The following is a 12,722-nucleotide window of genomic DNA, read 5'->3' on the forward strand; positions in this document are numbered from 1 at the left end:
GTCATGTTGGTGGTACAGGTGGTGCCTGGTAATGGAAAAGGAACAGAGAGGATAGAAGCTGGGCTGGAAAGTAACCTTTGAGCCTCATCATCAAGTCCTTTGTTAACAGACAATGGGGTCTGACTTTGTCTTGAAGCCTAGGGGCATCACCTATAACTCTATAATCAGATGCCTGACACCTCAAGTCATGTTTTTCAGAGGCAGTGGTGTGGAAGGTGGATTGGAATAGAGACATAGGTTTGGGAGAGGTTTTATTTGGGGCAAGACAAGGCCCTCAGCTATCGAGGTAAAAGCATCATACAGCTGGTATGTTCTCAGGACAGAGGTATGTAGCGGAGTGGTGTGTGTGCAGAGGAGAGAGTTGAGCCTGGGATGTTATGAACTGACTGGGGAGAAGAGCTAGAAGAGGTGACTCCGTGGCCACTTGATTGTGGCAGCGGCTGCACTCACCTATTCTCTTTCTGTGTCTGCACTGTGTCTGGTTCCAGTGACACACCCCAGCCAAGCATGGTTTGGGATCATGGACCTCTCACACAGACATCCTGATGGGTGATTCTTTTCTGCTTTATGTCGGCCACCTGAAATGCTAATGTCTTCTCCTCCTCATCTCCCTAGTCCTTAGAACATCAGAACAGGTTTCCACAGTTCTCTCTAATGGAAAAGAGTGATCACTTAGGGGTGAAGGAATCACTTTTTAAAACAGCCTTCTGTGTGCCTCGCCTGAAAATTCTGGCTCTGTGGGTGGTGGATCAGGGCCTGGTGGATGGTGTTTGCAACTATCTCAGACAATTAAAAAAAAATCACCTTATCTATTTGGGAATTTCATACACTGGCACAATATGTTTTGATCATATTCATCCTCTTCCTTCCCTTCCATTTCTTCAAGACCCCTTCTTCCCAACTTCATATCAGATAATTTTGTTAGGGGAGTTAGAGAAATGCTACACAGACTTAGACAAAAAGAAAAAAAAATCTGCCTTGAAAACAGGTTCTAGGATGAGTTCCCATTTCCTGCCATAAATCAGACTATGATAAGCCAGAGGCAATCAGACAGCAAGCCTCTGATTTTTGACCTATACCTGCCCTGTGCCCAGATTATACCAGAAGTGATACTGTCATAATTGAAGGACTGTGAAAACCTGGTGGTATGTAGCTAAGAGTCATGGCCAGGCCAGAAATATTAGCTCTTAAAAGGAAGATTGTTCTGAGTGTTTGAGGAGAAGGCATTCATGCACCCAGATTAATAGAATCGTATCAAAATTTTCTTATGCAGTGCTGGGACCTCAGAGGGTCAGGATAAATTTTGGGATGTTCAGAAAGATGTGCATAAAAACAGTGTCCCTGGATCTGGTTGATTTTGGTGTGTGATGCTTTTCTTTATTTGCAAAGTTGTATAATGAGTTTTATAAAATTAAAAATAGGGGGAATGAGAACAGAAAGATGTGAGGGCTCAGGATAGACTTTTTTTAAAAAAAAAAAAAACAACTAAATCTTTTTTTTTTAAACTCTGACTACTCCAATTTTTTTTTTATTTCATTAGTTCTTTTTTTTCCCGCTGAGCCATAACTGAGCACTGTTTTTTCTTTTTTCTTTCCCAGTCTCTGGATCTGGCATGCCACAGCCCTTGGTCCCTCTCATTGCCACTCCAAATGGAAGTTTGGCCCATCCAGCCTATTTTCTACTGGTAGGCATCCCTGGCCTAGGATCTAAAATCCACTTTTGGCTGGCTTTCCCCTTATGCTTTATGTATGCAGTGGCCACACTGGGCAACCTGGCCATCATCGTCATCATTCGTGTGGAGAGGCGCTTGCATGAGCCCATGTACCTCTTCCTCGCCATGCTCTCTACCATTGACTTGGTCCTCTCTTCTGTTACCATGCCCAAAATGGCCAGCTTGTTCCTAACTGGCCTTCAGGAGATCGAGTTTAACATTTGCTTGACCCAAATGTTCCTTATTCATGCCCTATCTGCCATGGAGTCTGCTGTCCTGCTGGCCATGGCTTTTGACCGCTTTGTGGCTATCTGCTACCCGTTACGCCATGCTTCTGTGCTCACAGGGACTACTGTGGCCAAGATTGGCCTAGCTTCCCTAGCTAGGGGATTTGTATTCTTCTTTCCACTGCCCTTCCTTTTGAAGCGTCTGTCATACTGCCAAAAACATACTGTCACACACTCCTTCTGTCTCCATCAAGACATTATGAAGCTGTCCTGTACTGATACCAAAGTCAATGTCGTGTATGGGCTCTTCATCATCCTCTCAGTCATGGGTGTGGACTCCCTCTTCATTGGCTTTTCCTATATCCTCATCCTGAGGGCTGTGTTGGAGCTGTCAACTCGAGGGGCAGCACTCAAGGCTTTCAACACCTGCATCTCCCACCTCTGTGCTGTCCTGGTCTTCTATGTACCCCTCATTGGGCTATCAGTGGTACATAGGCTGGGTGGTCCCACATCTTTGGTCCATGTGGTTATGGCTAATATCTATCTCCTGCTACCACCTGTAGTTAATCCCATTGTGTATGGAGCAAAGACCAAGGAGATCCGTTCAAGGGTTATCCGTATGTTTTCACAAGATGGCAGGTGAGGACACCCAGCTGTGTGTCCTCAATTATACCACAAATGACAGGATAAGGATCTGTAGAATGACTTCATGACCACATCATGCAACCCACTGGGCTGTCTCACTGTAATTATATACAGATAGACTATGCATTTTTGTTTCTGGGAATATGTCAATACAGAACTTTTGTCTAGTCTAGACAGACCATCATGGAGAACAACCTCTTTCAGATGTGGTTTCTGTTGTTATCATAAAAGGAAGCATGTGAAGTTGGAGTCATTTGGAATTCAGATTAAGATTAATGGCTTTATTTGGAGACCAGTTATTTGGCCTATGAAACATAGCAATTTTGGAAACTATTAATACTATGAAACAGAAATGCAAGTAGGCCTTGTTGGATGATTGTGGGGATTCAATGAGATAATAAATACGAACATGGGAAAATAAAAAATAATGAATGTTGATGACAATGGTTTTTTTTTGACAATGGTTTTAAATAATCAAAATGACAATGATGTATGTCATTCTCTTAATTTCTTTCAGAAATCTTGTCAAAATTTTCCCTAAATGCTTTATAGTTTTAATGCTGGTATGAATGGCTTTGTTTATTCAATTAAAGTTAAAAATTTACACATTGTTAGTAGGAAGAGCTATGGTTTCTCTATGTAATCTTGAACGTTATATCTTACTATACTCCAATTTTATTTCTAGAATTTCTTAGCAAATTTTACTAAATTTCCTCATGGATGATTATGTTGTGTGTGAATGAAGATAGTCATACTTTTTCGTTTCCAATATGAAGTTGTTTGCGTAAATGCAAAAGAACAATATGAACTTTCTATAGTACCTTAAGGGGAAAATTGCCTTCCATTATTAAGTATGTTTTAATAAATTCTTGAGTGGATTATTGAAACATTTAACCACAACTCTGTGTTTCTTTCTTTCTGTAATTTTATCACTTTCCTGTGTTTATGGGGAATTTGATTTGCTATGAACTGCTTGTTATCTAACAGGAATAAAGCCTCCTTAGGTTTCTTATGATTACTGTAGTCACGGTACATCTTTCTCTGTCTATTTAGCATTTCCTTTTGTCAATTTCATAGATGAGTAGAAGACATTGCAATGTTGTCTATCCACATTACTCTCTCTTATCCCCTCTCCAACCTTTACAGGGTCCTTCTCCTACTTTTATGTTTTTAAAATTTTGTATTTTGTGTAAAGTTTTGCAAATGGTCATATCTGCTCTGTGTTCTCGACTGTAGCAGCCAGAAGACAATTGCTCATAGCACCCCTTCCCCCCCCTCAGGCTCTCCCAGCCTTCTGCCTCCTCTTCCACAACAGCTCCTCACCAGTTCCTCTCCTGCTTTGTTCTCAGAAGGCATCTTGATACCTTGATGCTAGCTTGAACAATTATTTTGGATATGCGTTGAAGGTTTGTCCCAACTTGCTCATGTGGAGGTATGGTCTTCTGCATCTTCAATAAAAGGTGAACTATGAAGCCCTCCACTCTGATTACCAGGAAGCCACTAATCTTTGTCCTGTGCTATCACTTTCTAATATTACTTCTAAATATTTGAAATGATTCTCCCTACAGTTTTGGTTACCTTGCTCACATAATTAGTACTCTGATGAATTCTTGAAGAAGGCTCTCTCCACCCTCAAGTGTTGACTTTTATGTAGATCTGTCATCTCCAACATTTTGCCTTTGCGTTTTGACTGAAGTGATCATTCGGAACCCTCAGTCCAACTCCACAACTGAGGGGTGCCTCTAGACTCTGGCTAGATCCCCTTTCCCATGCCAGAGTAAGGAAATGAGGCAAGATGCTGGAAGTCTGGGGACATTATATCTTGGTTCTTCATCTTGCCTCAGTTGTTCTGCCCTCTGTTGCCAGATGCCCGGTGTCCCACAAACCACTGATTTATGTGCACTGTTTGCTTCCTCATTGCTTCACACGAGAGACATGTTTACTCATGTTTTTTGCTTCATGAGATACCATCTTAGATGGAAATAAAAGTGTTTTGTGAGAAAAATCTTTGTGTCAGCCATGCCTATGTGCTAATAGAGGCAGTGGCAATGACTCTAGGGTGTTGGTGGAGAGCCAGGCTGAAAGTTCTGTAGGTACCAGAAGCCTTTGCATTTAGTAGCTTTGATGTGGGGCCAGGCTTAACCTTAATGTCTATTTTTTATAGTTTAGGTCAATGTACACTGTGTTTGACATACAGTTTCTAACTATAACACTGAACAATTAAACAAAACAGAAACACAACTAAAATTGCATTTGTTTAAATACCAATATGATTTTAACTTATTTTACAAGTAAGCCACTTAGTTTGACCTGGAAATTATTATTGAACTTTGTAAATATTTTCTCACTATTTTTACCCTTAAGAGAAAGCAGATGACATTGATCTTATGTGACTGGTCAGTAGTATAGGCAAGGTTAAACCAACCACATTATATTCTCTTTCCTTGGTCTGACTTTCAGTACTCTGTGGAGTAGAAGGCAGAGGCATTATCTGTGGGGATCCACATTTTCTGTTAGCTAGCCTTCAGAGCCAGAAGCTCCGAGAGAAGGAGGTGAGAGAAGGAGGTCCTTATGGCTTTAGAGGATGGGACCACTGAGTTTCAGGCTCAACAATCAGCATTTACAAATGAAAAGGTGAGGGATAAAGAATGGGTCAAGATGGGGATAGGCTGCCAATCACTAGGTCTCTGCAGATTTACTTTGTCCTCTAGCTGTTTGACAGCTTTGTGAAGAAACTGTGAAAGACCCTCATATACACCATAGACACAGAAAGGAGTTTCTTCTGGCCCTTTCTCACTCTAACTTCACATTTGGGATTGGTTTAAATATTCCAGCTGGCAAAGATCCATTTGCAAAGGACTCTAGAGACCATCTACCCAAAGTCCCTCCTTCCCCACAGCCTGGGTTCATCCTTTTAAGATGTAGAAGCTTAGAAGGGAACCAGAATTATAGGAGTCTGGTGAGGGCCTATCTGCAGATGGACCCTCAGAAACAGTGTGTACTCCCAACAAGAAGGAGCAGGAAGAGGGAGCTGGCAAGACCAAGAATAAGGATCCCTGAGCAGACTACAGGAGGAGGTGTAGACTGAAGGGGCTGGGCTTTTTGCAGCCTGCCAGACCTCCCTCAGGAAGAACGCTGGGGGAAAAGGCACACAGGCTCTTTCAGGACAGCCGAGGTGAGTACAGGAGGAGGCATGCTTTGGGTTAGGGTTGTCTGTAGCAGAGGACCTTCCATGACACCTCTTGATATATGAGAAACCGAGTCATGAAGAACCAGGTGTGCTGGGTGGGCTTGGTGCCATTGAGCCTCTCACCCAAGTGACAGGCAATCTGAGTAATGTGCTAAAAGGGGAAGGATGTTAAATGTTGCCTAGAAGTACTTCTCAGGTATCTTTCCCCTGGCCCCCTCCCCAGTGACTGGTTTACTGGGGACTATGGAGAGGCTGGCAGAGGATAGCAGCAGAGGTGAATGAAGAACAGACTGGGCTGGAGTTGGACTGGGTCAATCGGGACTGACCTGGGTTTCAGTGTATGGACAAAGGCAGCCTTGGTTTTACCACAGTTGAAGCACAGCCTGGGATACGAGGTTAGACTAGAGTTGTGGTTTTGTGTGGGGCTCTGAGTAGAGTCAAGGCTCCATCAACACTGCATCAAAAATCAGATTGGCTCCCTTGACAAGGCTCCAGTTCTGATCTTGACTCAGATCTTGACTCAACCCTAGGATGGAGGTCCAGCTCGGTTAAAATGTGGCTTAAGGTCTTCCTTACCTTGTATCTTTTACCTTTAGATGCACTAAAACTCTTGTAGCTTTCTAAATGAAGATTATTTTTTTCTCTTATTTTAGGTCTTTGCCTTTGTCAGAATATACTTAATACATACACACACACACACACACACACACACATGCACGCACACATACACTAGTGCACACACACACTAGTGCACACACACACGTGCATACTCTCAACCAAATCTGTTGTTTATGTTTCTCAGAGTTATGGCAAAGCCCTCAGTCACCCATGACCTGACCCTTAGCCTGGTCTGAATTGTTCTTAGTTTTGGCACTTTGAGCTTTCTGCTCATGAACTCAGAGACCCTTTCTGCCTTAAGATCACTTCTGCCTGTGGTCTCCCAAGCCTGAAATGCTTTTTACCTAGGTCTGTGCATGACTGACCTATTCTCATCACAGGCTGCTGGGCTTGCGTGGTGTCTCCTTAACTGTCTTCTCTGACTGCTGTTGGAACAGGGTATCTATCCTAATGCTGACTTATCTTTAGTGCATTTACCTTTTCTCAAAACTTCCTTGCCTATGTCTTTACATTTTGTCATCACCAGCCCAATGTGTGGGTGGCAGGAAAGCTGTGTTATTGTCTGTTTACCCATTGTTCCATACCCTGACCGTCTAACAGAGTGTTGCTGCCTCCTTACCTCATGGAATCCTGGACTAACTGCAACTGGTCCTGCACACCTTAACTTGATAACATCACTTTAGGGGGTCTTTTGAGCCTAAAGACCTTGGGGAGCTACTGTTGTTACCTTTGCTTCCAGAAGGCTGCTGTCCCTAGCCTTGCCCTGGCACACATCACAATATGCTGTAATGACTGCAGGCTTGTCTCAGTCTTTCCGCACACAGGGAAGCCTTGCTTACTCTGAACCTCAGGGTCTCTGGTGCTTACTGCTGAGCTGGGCAGGCAGGAGCCAGCCAGGTAAGAACTGTCGGATGAAAAATGAATGCACTGAACAAAGTCTCCTATGAGGCATTTATGGTGCTACCACCCACTTGTATGCAGCAGTCACGGCCAGGTGAGCTTCACAGACTACCAATGTCCACTTCCGGCTTTGCCAACTTGTAGATAAGTAACTACACAGGAAGTGGGGGTGGGTAGAGATCTGAGCTCTAGGTACTCTTTCAGACCGATCTGTGGGAACATAATTCCATCTTTCAAGTATTTTTGTGGCCATTAAAGAAAAGAATGGCCAACATCCTTCAAGGTACACTTGCTTCAGCGAATCTAAGCAGGTTTTAGGGCACACTGGATGGTGGTGATTTGGGTAAATGTGGTTCTGAGGACGATACTCATATGAAGTGTTAAGAAAAGGTCAGCTTCCTCAAGAATCAAGTGTCAGGCTCCTCCAGGCTGGAGGCCCAGCACTGCCCACCAGGTCTACCTTCCCTCTCTGGGCTTGGAGAGTCAGGGGCTCCTACCTGTGTCTGGTCCACTGTAAGAACATTCTCTTCCACATATTCTAGCAAAGGCTGGAGGCAGCCTCAGTGACTCTCACATGATTGCTCTGGGTATGAGGCACTGATTTTTTTGTTTGTTTGTTTTGTTTTTATCCCAGGTAAGGACAAAGACCACAAATCTCCACTCTCATTCCTTTTTACCCCCTCCCACTTTTTACAATCCCCTAAGTGGGGAGAGCTGCTTAGGGGTCCTGACCCCTAGAGAAGTTCCTGGACTCAGGTCCTCCCCTTTGCATTCCTTAGATGCAACACGGAAATCATTCCTACAAAACATCCATTATGGAGGAGACTGTGAGAGGGACAAGCTAGGCTTGGCATATTGGAAGCCTATAGATCGGTCACTCAGAGCTTTAATCTTTCCATTTCGACCTTTCAGATGGTATTACTATCTTCCTCACAAGTTGGTGAGAGGCTCTGATAAAACTAGGAGGTGGTTGGTATAGAACAGAGCCCTTCTCTACTTCTCTGCTGCAGGGCATGGCCATGCCATAGCCAGAGGAACTGAGTCTGGAAGAGAAGTGTGACCACACCCTTATCTAGGAGAGCCCTCTTTATTATTCTCCTATTCTCTTTTTCTAAGATTATACCTGGGTGACTGTCCCATTTATCAAACTCTCATCTTGCCTCACCTCCAACCAGATTTCGTTAGCTAAGGCAGCCTAGGAGGAGAGGAGAGGAGGTAGCACAGGCAGTTTCTACTGTACTGTGGAGGGTTGAGCCCCAGGTGTGTCATTTAAGCCCTTGGAGTCCCAATTCTCTCTCCTGTCCTGAGGAAAGGGTCCAGAGAATTGCATCTATCCTGCAGGGTTGTTCTCAGCTGAGAGATAATACATGCTGGTGAAACACAGTGTCTGGTATTTTGTAGGCATTCAGTAAGCTCTGTTAATGTGACAAAACAAGTCAGGGCTCAGAGGTTGCTTCCTTGTTCTTGTGTCAGAAGAGGGGGCACACAGACCTAGTTTTCCTTTCTGCCAGCTTTTTTTATGGCAGCAGTTATGGTAAAAAAAAAAAAAAAAAAGTGGGCTTTCGAGCAAGTTGAAACTGGGCTGGTGAGAAGGGCTGAGCTGGTATTGGAGGGAGTGCTTAAAAGTGCAGGAGGAAGACAGACCCCAAAGTCTCTGGGCTCTGATTTCTGAGAAAAGGCCAAAATGCCTGAACAGTTCCCAGAGAAACATCCTCAGGACTCACTAAACTAGTTTGACATTTTAGGGAAAAGTTAAGAACAGAGTTGCTCCTTTGGGGTTACAATAGTGTATGGGCTTTCTAAAAATAAAGTAAAATAAAGAGAAAGAAAAAAGCATCCTTATTAATTTATTTTTCCTTGGTTTTGTTTCATTTTCAAAACAATGAGTTAGTTCCAACTTGCTTGGACACTCCCAAGCCTCTTTTGGATGGGTGCAAATGGCTCTAATTATGAACCGGTGCTCAGTCCACAAGGCCTCCTGGGAGTTGTTGCTTCTTTCTGCTGTCTTTTGGAGAACTGTAGGAGACTGGCGTTTATGAAGGCTGCGCAGTCTGAAAGGGTGACACCTGGGCTCTCTGGGTCCTTTTCCTTGCCCTCAGTTCCCATCTGCACAGATTCTGAGGTCCAGGTCTCATCTGTGCTTCTGTGGTGCCTCCCTCCCAGCCCAGCTGACTCTTCCCTGTTTTGATCTCTGGCACCTGTATGCCAGTGTCCATGCTTACCAGCGTGAGCAGTTGAGTATAGCCACACATATGTGTATGAGTAAGTGCATGGAATGAGCACATAAAGATGTTGAGCGAAGATTAAAGTCAACTGGGTAAAAGAAAATCTCATTTTATATGTTTTCATTCATTTTTTCAATGCTATGTGCTCTTAATTAATAAATTGACTAGAGTCCTTGATATTAAGGAATTTGTGATTTGGGGAAATAGATAAGTGGTTCTTATCACCAGAAGAGTAATTACGTGGAATTGAGAACCAAACAAAGTTATTTGGGAACTCAGAACAGGAAATGATTGATTATACCCCAGGGAAAGGAGTTTAGGAAAAGTAACATAAGAGAGAGAAAAATAACGGAGAGGGCATGAAGAATACATGTGGGATCAAATCCAGGCTTTCCTACATGCTAGGCAAGGGCTCTGTCAGCTGAACCACACCTCCAACCCTTCCCTGGGTATTTTACTGCAGGCAATGGCCTGATTTAATCTGGTCAGTATTGGTGTTGTGCAGACAAGGAAGCTTACACTGGAGCATGATGGACAGCATCATGGTACCTAGCTTGGGTGCCTGGTGAGAGAAAGGAACAACATTATAATGTTTGTACTCAGTGTATGCGAGGCATTGTTTAAACACTTTTTGCTTATCATCTCATTTCTTCCTCACATTAGGCAGAAGAGGTATCAATAATATTTTGTATATGAGGAGACTGAAGTTTATAAATAGTAAATAATACCCTGGTTAACACTGTTTACAACTGGGATCTGAATACAGGACCAGTTTCTAAGCTCAGTGTTTCGACAATGATTCTGTAAGATTTTAGTCTTTGGAGAAAAAACTTTTATATGCTTGACAGACAACCATGTAGTCTCTTTCAGAATTATACACATGGGCATCTACAGAGAACTCAGACATCAATAAATACATTTGGGAGTCAAGAGTTTATAGACAGAAAAGTAGATTTACTATTAAAGAGATTGAGATGCTCTTGGATGAAACTGGCATTCAACTGACATTGAAACCTAACATGATCACTAATTTAATGATCTAATTTTAGCCCCAGTCATGTCTTTTATTGAAATAGTCTTGATCACAATAAAATAGATGTTATTAAATTAATATTGCAATGGCTTCTATTCCTGGGTGACATTAAAGTTATGATTAAGGCTAAATTAGGTCATTAGATTAGTGATCAAGTTAGATTTCAATGTCAGTTTATGTTATTGCTACCACTGATGGATTTACATGATAATCACCTTAGGATGGACTGATGAAATGGTCATGATTACAATATTAAAATTTTTTCATTTAATATTTCTCCATCCATAGTTTCATTTTCCAGAATCTGACAATAACTTGGATGGTTAATATAATCAATATTAAACATAGGAAGTATTTGCTTTTTAGTTTGAGAAACTAAATGATTAATAATATGAGAATGTCATCTTATTAGTTCACTTAATATATAGGTAGGATTAGCAAGTAGAGCTAAGTGGATTTTTCATCTGGTACTTGATTTATGGTTAGATAAAATTTAGGGTAGGTTCAGAGTTTGGATAGGCAATGGAACTAGAGTTTTATTAGAGAATTGGACACTAGGATCCAGGGTGATATGGCATTGAAATTCTAGAGGACGTGACAACGACTTGTCTTTGTATTTCAGCTTCAGTCTTCCTGGTACTGGCTACGTCCTGATTCCTTCAGTATGGTGGGCTTCAATAGCAGTGAATCCAGTGCCACATATTTCATCTTAATAGGCCTCCCAGGATTGGAAGAGGTTCAGTTTTGGCTGGCTTTCCCTTTGTGTTCGCTCTACCTTATTGCTGTGCTAGGTAACTTGACAATCATTTACATTGTGAGGACAGAACACAGCCTGCATGAGCCCATGTATATCTTTCTTTGCATGCTTTCTGGCCTAGACATCCTCATTTCCACCTCATCCATGCCAAAAATGATGGCCATCTTTTGGTTCAATTCCACTACCATCCAGTTTGATGCTTGTCTGGTACAGATGTTTGCCATCCATTCCTTATCTGGCATGGAGTCCACAGTGCTGCTGGCCATGGCCTTTGACCGATATGTGGCCATTTGCCATCCTCTACGGCATGCCACTGTGCTTACATTGCCCCGTGTTGCCAAGATTGGTATGGCTGCTGTGGTCCGGGGTGCAGCACTAATGGCACCCTTACCCGTCTTCATCAAAAGGTTGCCTTTCTGTCGTTCCAATATCCTTTCTCATTCCTACTGCCTACACCAAGACGTCATGAAGCTGGCCTGTGCTGACATCCGTGTCAATATCATCTATGGACTCATTGTCATCATCTCAGCTATTGGTTTGGACTCACTTCTCATTTCCTTCTCATATTTGCTCATTCTCAAGACTGTGTTGGGCTTGACACGTGAAGCCCAGGCAAAAGCGTTTGGCACTTGTGTCTCTCATGTGTGTGCTGTTTTCATCTTCTATGTGCCTTTCATTGGATTGTCGATGGTGCACCGTTTCAGCAAGAGGCGTGACTCTCTCCTGCCTGTCATTATGGCTAACATCTATCTGCTAGTTCCTCCTGTACTCAACCCCATCGTCTATGGAGTAAAGACAAAGGAGATCCGGCAGCGCATTCTTCGTCTTTTCCTTGTGACCACACACACTTCAGATCACTAGGAAACCATGATGAAACCTTCCTCCATTCAAAGTTCTGTAACTCACGCTTTAGTATGATATCTTGGAAGACAGTATTAAGAAAATAAATCTTAATAAAAACATAGCTCAAATCTTTCAAGGATGAAACTTGCTGTGCAAATTCTACATGGAATGGAAAAACACCTGCAATCTCCATTTTTCTAATATCACATTCATTCTTTTGTTTTTTTCTCTAGATAATTATTAAGACCAAGACTCGTGTTTCAAAAGTTATTACTCACACTTTTATCACTACTTCCAAAGTTCAATTCATTTCACTGGTGTTGGTTCACAGCATTTGGAGATGAAGCAACATCTAAAATGTTCATCAAAGGCATGACAAGAGAAAAATAAACACAAGACTCTAATAAAATTATATTATCTAATTTAAAACCCCATTTCCTCATCAGAATTCACAATGACTTTGGATTTCTGAGAAGTTAGAACTGGATTCCTTACTCAAAACAATCTCCAAAGCAATATTGCTTTCTTTCTGGGTCCCAGGTCAGAACAAATACACTTGCCGGGCGTGGTGGC

General features: G+C 42.5%; 2 protein-coding genes across 2 annotated transcripts; both read left to right on the forward strand.

Annotated features, from left to right (window-relative positions):
* Positions 1-1,594: 1,594 nt before the first annotated feature.
* Positions 1,595-2,629, forward strand: LOC110336948 (olfactory receptor 51D1). The gene has a single exon (XM_021219684.1). The coding sequence runs from the start codon at positions 1,613-1,615 to the stop codon at positions 2,579-2,581; it is 969 nt and encodes a 322-aa protein (XP_021075343.1). The 5' UTR covers positions 1,595-1,612; the 3' UTR covers positions 2,582-2,629.
* A 2,988-nt stretch (positions 2,630-5,617) lies between these two features.
* Positions 5,618-12,255, forward strand: LOC110333629 (olfactory receptor 51E1). Its single transcript, XM_021215275.2, has 2 exons — positions 5,618-5,758; positions 11,172-12,255. Exon 2 carries the CDS (start codon positions 11,214-11,216, stop codon positions 12,165-12,167), a length of 954 nt encoding a protein of 317 aa, XP_021070934.1. The 5' UTR covers positions 5,618-5,758; positions 11,172-11,213; the 3' UTR covers positions 12,168-12,255.
* Positions 12,256-12,722: the final 467 nt, after the last annotated feature.

This window comes from Mus pahari, chromosome 1 (assembly GCF_900095145.1).
Source record: "Mus pahari chromosome 1, PAHARI_EIJ_v1.1, whole genome shotgun sequence".
Lineage (NCBI taxonomy): Eukaryota > Metazoa > Chordata > Mammalia > Rodentia > Muridae > Mus > Mus pahari.

Bases quoted from the DNA above. Each gene is read 5' to 3' on its own strand.
- LOC110336948 (XM_021219684.1), top strand. From the start codon at position 1,613: ATGCCACAGCCCTTGGTCCCTCTCATTGCCACTCCAAATGGAAGTTTG.
- LOC110333629 (XM_021215275.2), top strand. From the start codon at position 11,214: ATGGTGGGCTTCAATAGCAGTGAATCCAGTGCCACATATTTCATCTTA.